The 18,973-nt window shown below is 42.7% G+C and overlaps 1 protein-coding gene across 3 annotated transcripts in view; it reads right to left on the bottom strand.

Moving 5' to 3' along the window:
• IMMP2L (inner mitochondrial membrane peptidase subunit 2) overlaps positions 1-18,973 on the bottom strand; it is a 409,805-nt gene that overhangs the window by 354,495 nt on the left and 36,337 nt on the right. For all 3 annotated transcript variants that reach the window (XR_015728767.1, XM_060689055.2, XM_034408851.3), the window contains exon 2: positions 9,624-9,761. Coding sequence is in view for 2 of the 3 variants with exons in the window: in XM_060689055.2 (XP_060545038.1) it covers positions 9,624-9,758 (135 nt within the window). In the remaining variant the exon portion in view is untranslated. The remainder of the gene's footprint in view (positions 1-9,623; positions 9,762-18,973) is intronic.

Raw genomic sequence — 18,973 nt, 5'->3', positions numbered from 1 at the left:
TGGAGGAAAGATTATGGATTCCTCACTGCATTATTAAACAGAAAACAAATATTATTTCGATGGTTATTGCCGGAAGGAGTATTAGCCACGTGGAAGGGGAAAAAGATAAAAGTGGATACTATAGAAAAGGCACAAAACTTATACGATCAGGTGATGGAACAAGAAGGGACAGACAGCAGAGGAGAAGAGTCGGAAAGGAGAGGCAAAACAACATCGAGACGAGAAGACCAAATATCCCTACGTAGAAAGAACAATAAGGAGAAAGAAAAAGAGGAAGAGGGGGAAATTCAAGAAGAAGAAGAAGAAGGAGTAACGACAAGAGCACAAAACCAAGAAAAAAAAAGGGACAGGAAGTAAAGGAACAAAAAGAAGTAAGACCAACTTTTAAAAATGGACAGGAATCTGAAAATTATATCAATAAACATAAACGGACTTAACTCTCCTGTTAAAAGAAATCAAACATTTAGAAAATTAATCAAACAAAAAGCAGACATAGTATGTCTTCAAGAAATCCAGATAAGAAAACAAGAAGAAAAGTATCTACAATGCAAAAAACTAGGGTAATTATATCATTAACAGATGAGAAGAAAAAAGGGATAGCAGTCTACGTTAAAGAAGAGATAGAAAGCAAACTTAAATATGTAGATAGAATAGGAAGAACCGTGATGATCGAAGTTAATCTTAAAGGTAAAAATGTGTTATTAGTTGTGGTATATGCACCAAATAGTGAACAAAAAGAATTTTACCAAAACCTACATGAAAAAATAATAGAACAAAATATAGAAAATGTATGCCTGCTAGGCGTTCTTAATGCCATTGTAGACCCAAAAAAAGACTATAGAAGTAATCAGAATAAAAAATAATAAGAAAAATTTGTTGACGAAAACATTTTTATCCCTCATAGAAGAACTAAATTTAGTAGACATTTGGAGACTATATAACCCCAAAGAGGAAAAGTATACATACTACTCCAACCCTCACAAATCTTGGTCGAGGATAGACATGGTATGGGCTACGAAGACCTTAACACAGGAGATTGAATCAGTAGAGATAGGGACAAATGACTGAGCTGATCATAACCCATTAATAATAGAATGGAGAGGATGGAGAAAGGGGAAAAGTGGATGGATGATGAATACACAGGTAATGAAAGAAAATGAATATACTGAGAGAATAGAAGAAGAACTGAAATGGTTCTTCAAGGATAATAATAAAAACCAGACATCCTTACAAAATTTGTGGGACACAACAAAAGCCTACATTAGAGGAATAACAATAGCATATAATAGTAAAAGGAAAAAGGAGAGGGAAAAGGAATATAACAAAATTTATGGTGAGATTAAAAATTGGGAAGAGAAATTACAGGAAAGACCAGGGGATGAACAAATAAGAGTCAATTGGATGGCAGCCAAACACAAATTGAATATATTTGAACAAGAAAAATATGTCAATGCATTGAAATTCATAAGACAAAATCAATTTGAGCAGACAAATAAACCGGGGAGGTGGATGGTTTATAAACTAAGAAAAGAAAGGGAAAAACGAATAATCCATCAACTACAGGATAATGAAGGCAAGTTACAACAGAGCCCAGGGGAAAAAAAATAACAATTCAATTCTTCCAAAACCTATATAAGCAAGATAAGATGGAAGTAGAAGAAATAGACCAATATTTAAAAAAGGAGGAAATGCCCGTGATAACAGAAGAGGAAAAAAAGATGCTAAATAGGGAGATTACGATGGAGGAATTACAGGAAACAATCAGGAAACAAAAAAATAATAAAACCCTGGGAACAGATGGGCTACCAATAGAACTATACAAAGGATTAGGAACATCATTAAATGGGATATTATTAGAGGTTTACAATGAGGCATTAAAAGAAGCAAAGATACCAGAATCTTGGAAGGAAGCACATATTTCATTAATTTCCAAAGAAGGGACAGATACAACACAAATTAGTAATTATAGGCCAATTTCCCTACTAAATACCGATTATAAAATGTTTATGAACTTAATGGGGAATAGATTAAAAATAATATTAAATAACAGAATACATCCAGATCAGAATGGATTCTTGCCGACAAGACAAATTAAAAATAAACTAAGGATGGTGATTAATATAACAGAATATTATGAGGTGCATCCAGAGAAACAGGCAGCGCTGATTTTTCTGGATGCACAAAAAGCATTTGATCGGGTCAATTGGAGATTCATGACACAACAGATAAAAAATATGAAATTTGGAGAGAAATTTGAAAAGATAATATCTACAATATACACAGATCAGAAGGCAAGACTACTAGTGAATGGGGAATTAACAGATTTCTTTGAAATAAGTAGAGGAGTACGACAAGGGTGCCCACTCTCACCCATGCTCTTCATTTTAACCCTGGAGAATCTGCTTAGGAGAATTAGACTAAATAAAAACATAAAAGGACTTAAAGTAAAAGGAGAAGAATACAAGGTCCAAGCCTTTGCTGATGACCTTGTATTCTTCATAGAGGACCCACTAGAAATACAATTAAAATTGACGGAGGAGATAGAGAAATTTGGCAGGGTGGCATGGCTAAAAATTAATAAAAACAAGACCAAAATATTAACCAAAAATCTAACAATAAAACAAATAGAAGAATTGGAACAACAATCGGGACTGCAAGCAGTTAAAAAGATAAAATATCTAGGTATAAACTTCACAACCAGAAATATAGCTATCAAAGACAACAATTATGGAGAACTAATACAACAAATTAAAAAAGACCTAGAGAGATGGGGAAACTTAAATTATCGCTGCTAGGAAGAATTGCGGTGATAAAGATGAATATACTCCCAAGGCTCCTCTACTTATTTCAAACTATCCCGGTTAAATTAGAGAAAAATTTCTTTACAAATTTGAATAAAATAACCTCAAAATTTATATGGGAGGGGAAAAAACCAAGCATAAATTTAAAAACATTACAGGATGATAGAACCAGAGGAGGCTTTGGCCTACCAGCCTAGGAAAAATATTATAAAGTGGCAAGTCTGATATGGATTAAGGATTGGGTCAATTTGGATAACCAAAGAATATTGAAATTGGAAGGTCACGATTTATTAAAAGGCTGGCATGCTTATTTGTGGAATATTGGAAATAAAACATATAAACATTTCAAAAATCATTCTAATAAGAAACTCACTAATTGGCACCTGGTTGGAAATTAAACGTAAGCACTATATGAAAGTCCCAGGCTGGATATCTACATTAGAGGCAACAATGCACCCCAATACATCAGCCACCCAAAAAATAATATGATACAAAGAAATTCTGGATATAAATGGAAGACTAAAATCACGGCAAGAGCTCAGGGACCAGGGTATAGAAATGGACTGGTGGCCGTACTTATTAATACAAACCAGATACAAAAAAGACAGTGAAGAAGGAGGAGTTGAAATAAAATCTAACCAACTAGATAAATTATTAGAAACCAAAGAGGGAAAATTAATCTCAAAGATTTACAAATACCTATTAGAGTTCGACTTGGCAGAAAACATAGTTAAAGGTCAAATGATAGCTTGGGCTAGGAACATTGGAAGAAATATACAATTGGAAGAGTGGGAAATGATATGGGAAAATAATTGCAGAATAACAAAGCAACAACATATAAAGAGAACCATTACAAGATGTAGTATAGGTGGTACCTAGCCCTTGCTAGATTGGCAAAAACGGACGTTGCTTACCTGAACGTCCCTTTTCTTTGCACTGCATGTCACTTCATTATAGATGGGATTTCGTCATCTTCCTGTCAGGGACTGAGCGTGGTTTTTTTCATGAAATCCTTTAACCACGCCCCCTCTGCTGTCCTTCTCCTCAGTTGTTTCGCGAAGTCGCGTGTCAAACCCAGGAGCTGATGAGAAAACAGAAACAATCCCGCTGCCCAGGACCAGGCAGGTAACAGGGAGGGATGAAGTGACATGCAGCGCAAAGAAAAGGGACGTTCAGGTAAGCAACGTCCGTTTTCCATTGCGCTGCTAAGTCACTTCATTATAGATGGGATATACCCAAGCGTCAGGAGTTAAAGGGGGAGAAGCTGACTGGTCCCCTCACTGGACGCTGAAACCACTTGTTGTAACACCCTGCGTCCGAAAGACGGCACCAACTGCAGAAGGTCTGCCAGGACGACTCATAAATCCTCATAGTGGAGGGCCGCCTAGCGGCCTGAATGGTGCCAAGCATCCTACCCGGAACATTACGCCTCCTCAGGAGGACCCTCTCAAATGCCACACGGTTAAGCGCAGCCAACTGGGGTCTGGATGTTGAACTGCCCCCTGGCTGAGAGAGATCCGGTCCCGAGGTATTGTCCAGGGGGGCGACACCGACAGGGCCACTAGGTCGGCGAACCAGGTTCGTCTTGGCCAATGAGGGGCTAAGAGGAGGACCTCCGCCCCTACCGCTATCAGTTTCCTTACTACCCTCGGGATGAGGGCTAGAGGCGGAAAGGCATACAGTAGACCCCGGGGCCACCGACAACGGAGGGCGTCGTGACCTAGAGCCCCTTGACTTGGGAATCTTGAGATGAACAGAGGAAGCTGAGTATTCTCCGGGCTGGCGAAGAGGTCTACGATTGGAAGGCCGAACTTGCCCACGATGCACTGGAACAGGTCCGGGTGGAGCTTCCACTCGGAGGGGTCTACTTGCTTCTGGCTGAGCCAGTCGGCCCGGACATTGGCAGCCCCTGAAATGTGTTCTGCCCTCAGGGAAAGAACATGAGTCTCGGCCCAGGTCATCAACATATCTCTCTGTCATTAGAAAGGGGGATCGCGTGCCTCCCTTGCGATTGATATGGGCCTTGGTGGTCGTATTGTCCGTCAGAACCAGGACATGCTGGTGGAGAAGCATGTCCTGGAAGTGTCTCAAGGCAAGGCGTACAGCTCGAAGCTCTAGCCAATTTATGCTGTTCTTGGCTTCTAAGGGAGACCACAGACCCTGGACAACCTCTGACCCCAGGTGTGCACCCCAGACCAACAGGCTCGCGTCTGATGTCACCGCAATCCTGTCGGGGTCCTGGAAGAAGCAACCCTTGCTGATCGCCTCTGAGTCCCACCACCTGAGGGACGCTCGTACACTGGGAGGAAGTCTCACCTTGGATGCAGATGTGCCCCGGCCCAACTTCTGCGCTGGCAGGAGGAACCACTGGAGTTGGCGACCGTGCCTTCGCGCCCACGGCACTATTGAGATACAAGAAATAAATTTCCCGAGCAGCTTCGATAAGGTCAGAAATGTTACCTGTGGATGATCTAGGACATGTCGAACTAAGGTCCTGATGTCGGCTTGCCGTTCTGGCGACAGGTAAACCAGTCCCTCCTCCGAATCTATCAGCGCCCCCAGGTGAGCAATTCTGGTTGTAGGCTGAAGGTGGCTCTTTCGATGATTTATGGAGAAGCCGTGACGAGTGATGATGTTGGTCACCGTCCTCAGATCCTGCAGAGCCTGTTGAGGAGACTGAGAAAGCAGCAATATATCGTCGAGATAACAGAGAATCCGGATCGGAACCAGCCGGATGGTCGCAGCCACCACCGCCAACAACTTCGTAAAAGTTCGTGGTGCGGAGGAAAGACCAAATGGCATGGCCCGATATTGGTAGTGTACTCCCGCATAAGCAAACCTCAGGAAGCGGCGATGGGCCGGGTGGATTGGCACGTGCAGGTAAGCTTCCTGGAGGTCCAGCGACGTCATCACGTCGTTCTTCTGCACGCAATCCAGAATAGTCCTGAGGGACTGCATTTTGAACTTTCAGAATAGAAGAAACTTGTTGACAAATTTGAGATTTAGGATGGCTCTCCAGCCCCCCGAGGCCTTGGGAACTAGGAACAGAACCTAATACACCCCCGACCCTTCTTGCCCTGCAGGAACAGGTTCTATAGCCCCCTATATCTATTAAATGTTGGATCTCCTTCCTCAACTGCTGATGTTTCTCTGGCTGACGAGGAATAGGGCAGGGAAGGAAATGGTTGGTGGGCCTGGTTCTGAATTCCAAGGTAAGACCTAGTCTCACAGTCCGAAGGACCCAATCCTTGGAAGTGGATTCCTCCCACTGACTGACAAAGTGGCTGAGTCGTCCGCCAATGGAAGGTGGGGGAAGCGAGTCATTTGCCTCTCCTTCCAGGCCTGGATCCAGAACCCCTGAAGGGTCATCTAGAGGCAAACTGGAACCTGCCTCTGCCCCTAAAAGACTGTCTGTCAGCTGGTCTGTCATACCCCTGCGTGTAAGGTCTGGAAGCATAGGACCCACTGGGTCCTGGGTCCTGACGAAAGGGCTGCCTCTGGGAATATGGCATAAAGCGACGCTCAGTCCTACGATAGGCCACCAGTAGGACCTTCTTCTTATCTTTACCCTCAACTAAAACGGGGTCTAATGCAGAGCCAAACAAATTATTACCCTGATAAGGGGAGGATGCCAATTTCCACTTAGCTTTTAAATCAGCCCGCCAGGGGCGAAGCCATAGTAGTCTACGAGATGTCACCGAAGACGCCATCAACCTAGCTGCAAACTTAGCTGCATCCAGAGAGGCATCAGCCGAATATTCGGCTGCAGCCACCATCTTATTTATGTCCTGCTGAAGACGCAGGTCATCCGGGGGAAGGCAGTCCCTAAGCTGCTTGTGCCAAACAAGATTCGCCCGATTAAAAAAGGAGGCCGAAGTGGCGGTCCTTACAGCCCAGGCAGCTGCCTGGTGGCTCTTTCTGAAAGCGGCCTCTGCTTTCCTATCCTCTGAGCGGAGCACTCCATGACATCTGAGGAAAAAATAGTAGACGATGATAAATTTACTACTGGAGGGTCCACAGACGGAAGGGCCAAAAGGCTCTCCAGAGAGGGGTTTACACAATAAATTTTCTTATCGAGCCCAGAGGGGGCAGAAAGGGCCCCCGGGTGTTCCCATTGTTTCTTAATGACCCCAGAAAATAACTCTGGACAGGGAATAAAGTCCTGATCCTGGGAAGGAACAGGAAATAAGTCATTATGAGATTTCTGACTGCCAGTGTCTTGGGCATGAGAACTGGAGATAGAGGCCATGTTGGTTGCCAATTTAGCTTTACGCAGCAACGTTTTAAACACAGCAAGCCGGAATAAGGTAGTGAATGCAGGCTTATCAGGTTCAACACCTTCATCTTCTGAAAACTCTGGTTCCTCAACCTCCCCTTCAAAACGCTCTGCCTCCTCACTATCAAGAGGATCCTGCGAGATAGCCTGACTAGCCTGACTAGCCTGACTAGGTCCAGGAACTGTCTGGTTGGCATGAAAATGGCAGCTAGCAGAAGAAGAGGGCAACTGGTTAGCATGAAGATGGCAAGTCGCAGGTGCAATAGGCATCTGTTGACTAAAACTTGAAACAAACGCTTGGGCTAGAGCATTGGTAAGAATAGACTGAAAACTAACAGGTTGGTTCATATCCATAGCCTGCACCCCCAAGCTCATACTCTGGGCTGCAGCCAGACCATCTTGCTGAGCACCCTGAGAGTGGAGAGAGGCTGAATCGGATCTATATGAGTTAAGTCATCCTCCACCTCAGACTAAGGAGAAGGTGAAACCAAGGAGGCTTGAACTTTCTTTTGAGCCCTCTCGCATTGCCTCTCCAAAGCATTATGCCTTCTAATGGCATCTCTGTCCATAGCAGCAGAAGGAGGAAGCCTGGATGAAGAAGCCTCAGGATCCTGTCTGGCAGACACTGCAGGGGCTTTAGACTTTGATTTTTTACTCTTTTTTGCCTTAGGCGGTGAGTGAGGTTGCTCATTGTCAGATGAGAATTCCTGGTCTGCCATAGTAAAATAAATTGAGATGGCAGCAGGCTTCAGTTAAGTAGAAACAGTTTTGGCGCCAAAAAGAAAGTCACAAAATGGCCGCCCAAGTCAAACGACCCACAGATGAATACCTCAAACAGAAGTAGGAGTCCTCCCACTATTGTCACTCTGCTTCCCCCTCCGCAGCTAGCAGGCAGCCAGGGCGGTCAAGATTGATAATCTCCTCACACCGCCAATACCTCAACTGTCAATCAATTTCAAGGGGAAAAGGGCGCGAAATTATTACCAGCACCCAGCGTCTCGCAGCCTCTCCAGGACGATCAGCTCCAGCGAAAAAAAGCAGAGTGTTTGAAATTCTGCTTCCCCGCAGTGACAGTGAGGCAAATACACGGAGTTTGAATAGTCAAACTACCAGGAACTCCGGAGCCGCCCTACTCTAATTGGAGCTGTAAAATGGCGGCCGCGGTTTACCAGGCTCACCTGGAACTGACGAGCTCACCAGCGGCTAAGGAGAAACGGCACAGGCCGTTTTGGAGCTGCCCAGCCGGGTCAGACTCCAATCGCTTGCATATGGACAGTGAGGCGATGGTCTGGAGCCCCAGAACCAGTCCCCTCACCACCAGAAACAAGGGACAGCCGCAGCCGCAAGCTGTCCCAAAGCAAGTCTTTTGCTCCACTAATGAAACGCCCAGAAGTGAAACAAAAATAATAAAGTCTAAATTCCCTAACACTAAGACTAAACTCAAGCAGAGGAAATTCACAGGTCCCTACAAGTAGACTGAGCGAAATAACTGAGGAGAAGGACAGCAGAGGGGGCGTGGTTAAAGGATTTCATGAAAAAAACCACGCTCAGTCCCTGACAGGAAGATGACAAAATCCCATCTATAATGAAGTGACTTAGCAGTGCAATGGAAAATGTATGCAAATTTAAACCTGATATGTTGGAAATGCAGAGAAACACTGGGAACCTTTTATCATCTCTGGTGGCTCTGCCCAAAAATTAAAAATTTTTGGATGAAAATTAGAACCTGGATAATAGAAATAACGGAAGAAGAGATTGACCTAAAACCTGAAATTTTGTTAGGTATACTTAAAAAAAGTAGTAGAAAGGAAATAAAGTACATCACGTTACATATAATCACGGCGGCTAGATTAACCCTAGCCCAATCCTGGAAATTAGAACAGTTGCCAACGGAACAGCAAATAATTCAAAAGATATTTATATGCGCAGAAATGGATAGATTAACTTTAAAATTAAACGATAAGGAAGACTCACAGTATTTCCAAATATGGGACAGATGGTATGAATGGATTAATCAATGGGAAAAAAAGTAAAGTCAAATATAGTAAGAAATTAAAGGTAACAAATATACACCGTCATTAAGAAATTAAGGTTAATGTATATATATATTCACATGTTTAAATATTATAGATAGATAATCCTGTTTGTTAGTTTTAGTATGTATGTAATTTAGAATTGCATTTTTAGAGTTAAGAATGTTTTGTACAATTTTTATCTTCTTATATTGAATAAAGTTTGTTTTTAAAATAAAAAAAAAAAAGGAAACATCTCCAGGCACCTGGAGAGACAGAATGTCTGGCCCTCGCTGGATCAGCTGATCCACGGGCTGCGGTTAAGGGGCTGAGCAACCCTGAGGTGACAGGGAAGGGAAGGGCTGTCTCCTGTGCTGGCCATGACCATTCCATTCACTAGGGCTTATTTTTGGGGTAGGACGTATATTAGACCCACTCCAAAATAATCAGGCTAGAATTTATTTTGGGGGCAGGTTGTATTTTCGGGGAAACCCGGTACTTAAAAATGAACACAGCAGAAAAGATCCTAGTTACCTGCATTGAAGTCCCTTCTACTCTCGCTATACAAGCCAATCTGTCGAGGAAAGTGACAGTCACAGGAACAGCAACAAAAAAACCTTTCAAAAAGGCTTTAATATACTTTCTCCCAAAGCCTTGCATCTGTATCATAATCTGAAAGATAAAATAAAAACACGATATAAATTAGACTTCAGAACTGACAAATAACTTTAAGAAATGTTGAATGAAAAAATATAATAAAGTAATACCAAATATGTGGAATGAAAAAATATAATGAAGTGATACCAAATATGTTGGCTGTTAACTTTACCTCCTTCCAACTCATTAGTTCATTAGTAGCTATTTATGTCTTTGTATATTATCACAAAGTTTACCAAACATTAGAGCAAAGCACAAAATGGGCCAGGAAGAAAGAAGAAGTAAGATGAATGCTTTCAATTCATTACTTTTGTCCTTGCCTTCCTTTTGACAAAAAGGAAATAGATAAAAATTGCCCTTCCTTCCTTAAACCAAAATTTTATCTTCATCTCTTATGCAGTTGAAAGGACACTATTCATTTTATGTTACTCCACACAATCTCATCTAATAGCAGATGAAAAATAATTTAGAAAATGATAAAATAAAAGAGATTATCCTAATCAGATTTCTAAAATAATCATTTGAAATGAACACAAGACATATGAAGAATGATTATTATCTAGTGGTATCACGAGGGCTGATGTTCTAACCTGGCAGCTAGTTAAGGTTGTTGTGGGACAATATTAAGACAATAGATCCATTAGTGATTAGTCCATCCTGGTACATAGCTGGTGTTGGTCTACACAATTTACTTTCAAGGCCAAACCTGAGCAGCCAGGCTAGACCAGGCCAGGAAAATCTAAATACCACATATCATATTTTTTGGAGTATAAGTATTTTTCCCCCAAAAAAATCTGGGTGCGTCTTATACTCCGAATGTAGTCCCTCCCAGCTTCTCCAACGGAGGTTTCAGAGGCTGAAAAAAGCATCAGAAACGAAGCTTCAGAAAAAAAAACCCCAAACAGAACTTCAGTTTTTTTTCTAAAGCTCTATTTCAGAGGCTTTCAGAGGCAGAAAAAAAAGTTTTTTCTGAAACAGAGTTTCAGAAGTTTCAGAGGCAGAAAAAAAAGCAAAAAGCAAAAAACAAAAAACAAGGTACAGAGCTCACAACCAAGGAACCTGTTGCTAAAATTCACCTCTGGGAACAGCTGATTGGGGGTATTCCGGGAGGCCGATCCACCTGCCAGCTTTTTTCTTATTTTCCTCCCCAAAAACTAAGGTGCGTCTTATACTCCGGTGTGTCTTATACTCCGAAAAATACAATAGTACTATTTTGCAAACATATCATCAAGAGTTTTCTCTTTAGTTCTAGGTTGGTTCTCTCCTTCATTAGTTTCCATCCATTGCTTCTTGTCCTGCCTTCAGTTACTTTGGAGAATAGGCCAACCCCCTCTTCCTTGTGGCAGCCCCTCAAATATTGGAACACTACTATTTTCCTGCTTTTCATTAAACTGGTTCTCCTGGTTGGGATCAATATTTGGAGGGGAAGGACTGGACTTTCATAAATTCTTTTTAATAGTAATTTTATTAAATTTTAAAACAGAAATATAAAAAGTACGGAGGCACAGTTATTTGAGTACAGTACTGTAGGCTACTTCTGCTGACTGCCATCTGCCTGCAATTTGGCAGTTCAAATCTCACCAGACTCAAGGTTGACTCAGCCTTCCATCCTTCTGAGGCGGGTAAAATGAGGACCCAAATTGTTGGGGGCAATATGCTGACTCTGTAAACCTCTTAGAGAGGGCTTTTATTTGATCAATATTAGACTTTTACCTTAGGGTTTTTGTACTTTATTAACATGCAAAATATTTGGAGTTTCTTTTTTTTAATTTTTCTTTTAACTCTGGATTGACATATCCATAACATATCCTCCCTATCACTTTAATTTATTTTTTCACTTTGCTTCAGCATTCTTTGTTTCCTGACTAATTTACACAGAGTAACAATGGATCGGATTACAAACAAACAGAGCTGGCTGAAAAGATTATTTGGTAACATGCAATTTCTAGCTGAAAGCTTCTTCAAAAAGTTTGATACAATGATAATGGCTGTGCAAAATATTAAGAGACATGTTGTTTTGGAATTAGATTCACAAAAGGAATGTGATTTGGAATCGATTAGTTCAATTGAAAAGAAATTGGGACTGGCTTCCGGTTCCGGTCGCTGTCGTCGCCAGACGGTCTTTTATGACCGCCAGCCCCGCCGCCCGTAAAGAGCCACCTCCACATCTGAGAGGCAGCTCGAAAAAACTCTGCTTCTTTGAAGAAGCGTGAGGAGAGCCGGCGAGAGCAGGTAGAGCCCCTGCGAAGTCCCCAGAGTGTCTTTTTTGCCTCTGGAGAGGAAGCAGGATGAGGCTCCCTATCCAGCTCGCCGAGGTTCCGGACGACGGGGGAATTCTGCTTATTGCAGAGCCAGACGGCGCAACCAACGTAATTAGTGAAAGTTAAAGGATTAAAATAAACAGAGTGAAATCCGGATTTGGAATCTAAAACTGCAAGTATATATATTACCCCTGTGATTGGATTTAAGATTGAAGAAAGAATGAAGGTTTAAAATGGCGCCCGGCTTTAGCTGCTTGAAAGGAGAAAAAAAACAAAGCTGAAAGCGAAAGTGGACTTGCTTGATAGTTTCAGTATGCTATAAAGTATCTAAAATAAGAGCGCTGGTTAGAGGAGAAGGAAAAAGTTTTTTTTTCCAAACTGTCTTTATGTTCTATCTCCCTTAGAGACTTGATTAATTCTGAGAGGATTTTGTGCTGGTGAGAAGGGAGAGAAGATTTCCTCCTTAAAAAAAGAGTCTGTCTGCGTGGCAGAATGGCTTTAATGCCAGAAAACAAAGCTGTATGGGGGGGTTCCCCTACTCATAAATTACAAGAGCAGTTTTTAAGCACTGATTTTAAAGACTTGAACGAATTTATTATTGTGCTTATGGACCAGAAGTTTTGAGAAATTTCAACAGGAAACTAAGAAACTGGTGTAAGAAAGGTATGATAAGATGAAGCGAGATTTTTTGACAGTTCTGAGTGGCTTCTCAGAAATAATTCTTCAGATTGATAAAAGAATCGAAGAAACCAACTTAGAAGTAGAGTCTAAAATGAAGGAAGCTGATTATAAGATCTATAATGTAGATAATAAAATGCAAAAGATTGAAAATGAAGTTACAATGATGCAATTTAAATTTATGGAATTTGCTGTAAGACTGAGGGGGATAAAGGAAAATAACAGAGATTTGAGAAGGATCTGTGCTGATGCTTTAGCTGTGATGTTAAAGGTTAGCCCTGAAGAGGTTTTGTCCAAAATTGATAAGATTTACAGAGTGAATTCTTGGGTAGCAAGACAAAGGCAATTGCCTAGAGATGTAGTGATATATTTTACAGATAAAAGAATAAGAAATGACATCTTGCAAAAGTTTTTTGTTTCTACCCTACAAGTGGATGGAAGGCAGATTGGGATTTACAAAGAGTTGCCGCCTAAGATGTTAAAAGACAGAAAAGATTTTGGATTTTTGGTGATTGAACTAAAGAAACAACAGATTCCATACAGATGGGATGTCCCAGTTGGCATAAGATTGACGTATCAAGGAGAAAGATATCTTTACACAATCGCAGAATTTGAGGGAAAATTTTTATAAAATGTTTTACAGATGGCATTTAGATCCCAAGAAATTATCCTGTATGTATCCCAATGTTCAGCCAAAATGTTGGAAATGTGATTGTTTAGATGCTACATATTACCATGTTTGGTGGAATTGCAAGAAAGTTAAGGCTTTTTGGATAAAAATATGGTGGGTTATGCAGAATGTGTTGAAGAAAAAAATTCATTTTTCTCCACAATTGTTTCTATTGGGCATAGTAAAGGGTTTTACATTGGATGAAACTAAGTTGATATTGTACATGATAACAGCAGCAAGATTATTGATAGGTAAATATTGGAAAAATGAAGCTCTACCCACTATTGAAGAATGGACTTTAAAGATGGCCAGTTTTGCGGAGATGGCGAAGATTTCAGCATATTTAAAAGACCGCTCACAAGAGACTTATGTATGGGAATGGAAAAATTGGATAGATTATGTGCAGAATAAATATCAAGCTAGGAAGTATCAAATAGCTTTTCACTGAAAGTATTATATAAAAATAGAAATGTATGAATGTATGAATTGTGAAGAGAAAAAATTATAAGGGGGTTTGAGGGGTTCAAGTTTTATTAAAAAAGGGATTTTGATGGGATTATATTCAGTGGAAGTCAGGGGGAGGGTTAGGAGGAGTTTGGGGGCGTTAGGGTGGGGAGTGAGGGGTGGGTTGGGGGGAAAAGTGGGGTAAAAATGTAATTGTAAAACTTTTGCAATAAAAAAAAAAGGAGAAAGATATCGATTAAATACTGTTGAAAAAGCGGAAGAATTTTATCGCAATGTTTTTAAAATTGGCCCAACATCTCCACGTATATTGTCAGCGTCAGGAATACAGGAGGGAGATAAAGAAAAGCAAATTGAACAAAAGACTAAAGTCCAGTGGAAGCAGATGGAGGTGGAGCCAATGGAAATACAAGGAAATACAGGGGGCTCTTTGGATGACTCACGCTTGGATTATCCTTTAAAGGTTTTAGCTGGACCACTTAAAAAAACAAGAAAAGTGGCTGTGGATCTTGATCTAATGTCCTCCACAGTTAAAGATCAGCATACAACTCGAATAGCATATAAACAAATTCCAGAAAAGCAACAACAGCAGAGCTTCAAGGCACCACAAGGCAAGAAAAAAAGCAGGTTCCACAAAACTAGAAAGTTTTAGACCAATATTTCTTTTGAATATGGATTATAAATTTTTGTAAAACTATTATCCAACATATCAATGCCAGTTATCTAAGAATTGATTTATGTTTATGTAGGACTTATAGAAGGCAGATATATGAAAGATAATGTGAGGCAAATTATAGGCTTATTGGACTATCTTGAGAAGAATAAACAGATCCCTGCAGTGCTGGTGTTTAAGCATGTGGAGAAGGCCTATAATTAAGTGAATTGGAATTTTCTATTATAGATTTTAAGAAAGATGGATTATGTGTACGTTGAAGGGAATAATTATGAGGCAAGAGGATTACGGAACAAGGGCATTTGCAGTTGATCTGGTTGTTACCCTAACACGATTGATGGAATTAATAATCTAGATGGAAGACTTTGCGAAGATATTATATGGAATATAAATATAAAGTCACTCGGGGGGGGTTATACATAAAAGTATTTCTTAACGATGTGGGCAGATGACAACTAAAGACACTAAATACTCTGTTGGAAGAAGGATCTGATGTGATTGTTTAGATTTTATAAATAATTATATATGGCGGACCTGCGGAAAAGTGGGTGAAACAAAACTGATAGGGTATATGGTGATAGACTAGGTTATACTGGAAAAGGGATGTTATTGAAGAATGGACTCTGAAGCTGGCTAGTCTTGTAGAAATGGTGAAGTTATCAGCATATATAAAAGACCGGACACAAGAGATTTATGTAAGGGAGTGGAGGATAGGGATAGATTATGGGTAGAATAAATACTAAACTAAGAAGTATTAGATAATTTTTAGATGAATGTTGTCTAGAAATGTATAGTTTACAGGGGATAGTATACTAGAATGTCAGGAAGAAATGTATAATTGGATTTCATTCTGGGGAAGCCATGGGGGGAGGGGAGGGTAAGGGAGGGTTAGGGAGGGAAAGGGGGGGGAAAGGGGGAAAAATTTGTATTTGTAAAACTTTTTCAATAAAAAAAAAAAAGAAATTGGGACTGTATATTCTTAGAATTAAATGAGCTGATATAATATACCTCTCTGAAGTTCAAGCTTGTAGTCTTTTACAATAGCAGAAATTATAACGAGTGAAGAAGCAAATTGGCTTTTCCTAGGAGGACTGAAGGAGATGGGGAAACGGACGTTGTGTTACCTGAACGTCCCTTCTATGCGCGCTGCTTGAGAATCCAAAAGCGTGGGTTATTCTTAGTCCGTTAGCCAGAGACTGAGTGAATATATCTTTAAATCTTGTTGACTCGCCTCCACCGACAGGCTGAGGTTCAGTTTTGTTCACAAAGGATGAGACAAGAAGAATGTCAAGTAGAGCCATCCGGAACTGAAGAGCAGAAGCCGGCCAGGGCAGGTTGGATTCTCAAGCAGCGCGCATAGAAGGGACGTTAAGGTAAGACAATGTCCGTTCTCCAGCACGCTGCTTGGAGAATCCAAAAGCGTGGGATATATCCAAGCAAATACTAAGAAGGGAGGGAGGCTAAATGCTCCCGGGTGGCCGTCGTAGAGTGGACAGTTTGCAACACACGCCATCTGAAGGACGCCTCAGCTGAGGCAAAGGAGTCAACCTTGTAATGGCGGATGAATGGAGTAAGTGAAATCCAGGTGGCCGCCCTGTAAATGTCGATCACAGAAGCCTGGGTGGCCCAAGCTGCAGTGGTGGAAGCACTCCTTGTCGAGTGTGGTAGAATCCGTCCCGGCAGGGGCTTATTCCTCAGCGCGTACACCTTGCATATGCACACCTTAATCCAGCAGCAGATTGTAGAACAAGTTACTTTCCAGCCCATTGATGCAGGAAGGAAGGAGATGAAGAGCACCTCAGATCTCCGGGAAGGTGCAGTCCATTTAATGTACCTGTGGAGGGCCCTCCTGACATCCAAGGTATGCCACTGGGCTTCCAGGCGATGCCGCGGGCCCGGGCAGAAATCAGGTAACACCAGTTCCTGGGCGCGATGGTATAATGAGTTGGCCTTGGGCAAAAAGGAGGGATCCATCTGCAGCACTACTCTGTTCGAATGGAAGATACAGAGGTCACCCCGAACGGACAGGGCAGCAATCTCAGAAAGCCTTCGAGCAGAGATGATTGCCACCAGGAAGGCGACTTTCAGAGTCAGAAACCGGAGGCTGATGGACCCCAAAGGTTCGAAGGGGGGGCAACATGAGCGCTTGGAGAACCAGGGGAAGGTCCCATGTTGGGTAGCGGTGGATAACAGTGGGACGGAGGTTGGCAGCTCCTCTAAGAAAACTACGAATCCTTGGGTGTTGGGTAAGAGGATGATCATCAATATCCAGTAGGACAGTGTGCAAGGCCGCCACTTATCTGCGAAGCGTGTTCGGGGCAAGACCTTTGTCAAAACTGTCCTGAAGGAATTCAAGGATATCAGACACGGAAGCCGAGCTTGAATCAATGCGCTTCCATGACCTCCATGTGGCGTTGTAAATCCGGTTCGTAGAGGCACGCCTGGAAGCTTGAATGGTGGAGATCACCCACCCTGAAAGGTTGTCCTTCCTCAGGAGGATCCTCCCAAATGCCAGACGGTCAACTGGAGCCTCTGAGGCTGTGGATGCTGAATGACTCCCTGGCTGAGAGAGATCCTGTCCCGGGGAATCCTCCAGGGATGGGCGACAGACAGACTCACTAGGTCCGTATACCACAGACGCCGCGGCCAATGGGGGGCGACCAAAAGGATGTCTTCACCCTCCACCAGGATCTTGCGCACCACCCTCAGGATGAGCGGGAGGAGTGGGAATGCATATAGCAGGCCCGGTGGCCAAGGACACCGGAGCGTGTCGACCCCTTCTGACTCTGGACATGGGAACTGGGAGAAGAAACGGGGGAGCTGAGCGTTATTGGGGTGTGCAAAGAGGTCTAGAATTGGACGTCCAAAGCGGTGCAACAGCTCTCCGAATAGAGTGGGATGGAGACGCCACTCCAACTGATCTATCTGAGTCCTGCTCAACCAATCCGCCTGGATATTGGTTGACCCGGAGATGTGTTGTGCCGTGATCGAGAGAGTGTGTCTCTCCACCCATGACAGCATCCTCGCAGCCTCATCCATGAGTGGTTTGGAATGAGTGCTGCCCTCACGGTTCACATGTGCTTTCGTGGTTACATTGTCTGTTAAAATTAGCACATGTTGCCCTGCAATGGCAGAGTGTGGAAGTGTCAGAGGGCCAGGTGAACTGCCCGCAGCTCCAACCAGTTGATATTGTTTTGGAGATCTGTCGGAGACCAGCAATCCTGAGCCACTGTGGAGAGAAGATGAGCGCACCAACCTATCAGACTCGCATCTGTTGTAACGGTGACGCATTGCGGCTCTTGGAAAATGCATCCCTTTGCCATGGCCGTGGAAGTCCACCAACTGAGAGATAGGCCAACCGACCATGGAAGCAGCACCTTGACTCTGGAGCTGCTGCGAAGTGACTTCTGGTACGGGAGCAGGTACCATTGTAACTGTCGGGCATGGAGATGTGCCCATGGGACTATTGCAATGAACGAGATCATCTTCCGAGCAGTTGAGACAAAAGGAGCAGGGGAACTGATCTGGAGGAAAGGACCTGAGATATTAAGGTCATGATGCTGAGGTGACGATCTGGAGACAGGAAGACTTGTCCCCTGACAGAGTCTATCACCGCACTTAGATGGAGGATGCAAGTGGTGGGTTGTAGATGGCTTTTCTCCAGGTTCAGGGAAAAACTGTGAAGTTGTAAGGTTTGACGCACCATCACCAGGTCTCGTAGAGCTTGTCTGTGAGAGGATGACAGAATTAGAATGTCGTCCAAGTAGCAAAGAACTCTGATGGTTATTTGCCGGAGAGTTGTGGCCACTGCCGTCAAAAGTTTCATGAAGATCCTGGGGGCTGATGACAGGCCGAATGGCATGGCCCGGTATTGAAAATGCCGATTGGCATAAGTGAAACGCAGGAACCTTCAATGAGATGTCCGTATTGGAACATGAAGGTAGGCCTCCCTGAGGTCTATTGAAGTCATCAAGTCTGCCTTCCTGATGCAACCCAAGATCGACTTGAGGGATTGCATTTTGAATTGGTGGTACACAAAAAGCTTGTTTAGTTCCTTGAGATCCAAGATCCCCATCCAGCCCCCGGAACTTTTGGGAATGAGGAAAAAGATTGAGTAGAAACCTGTCCCATGATGTTCTTTGGGAACTGGCTCTATGGCGCAGATGTCCAGGAGGTGCTGGATTTCTGCGTCCATTAAGCATCTTTTGTCCAGGTTGGCTGAAACTGAGCACTGGATGTAACAAATGAAGGGCCAAGTGCCTGACCCTCTAAACGGTCGCTTGGCCGGGGGCTGGTGTCTACCCTGATCTCTAAAGAAGGACCTGTCAGATGGCCGGTCGAACCCCTGGGAGTAAGGTCTGTAGGGTTGGGACCCACTGGGTCTAGGCTCAGTCCAAAAGGGCTGCCGCGACATATATGGAGTATACCGGAGATCAGCCCGTCTGTAGGAAGATGGCATAATTTTCTGTTTATCCTTGTCCTC

Source organism: Pantherophis guttatus, chromosome 7 (assembly GCF_059756535.1).
Source record: "Pantherophis guttatus breed Tessera chromosome 7, ASM5975653v1, whole genome shotgun sequence".
NCBI classification, from domain to species: Eukaryota; Metazoa; Chordata; class Lepidosauria; order Squamata; family Colubridae; genus Pantherophis; species Pantherophis guttatus.
The sequence above is the reverse complement of the archived record's forward strand: the minus strand, read 5'-3'. Positions and strand labels throughout refer to the sequence as shown.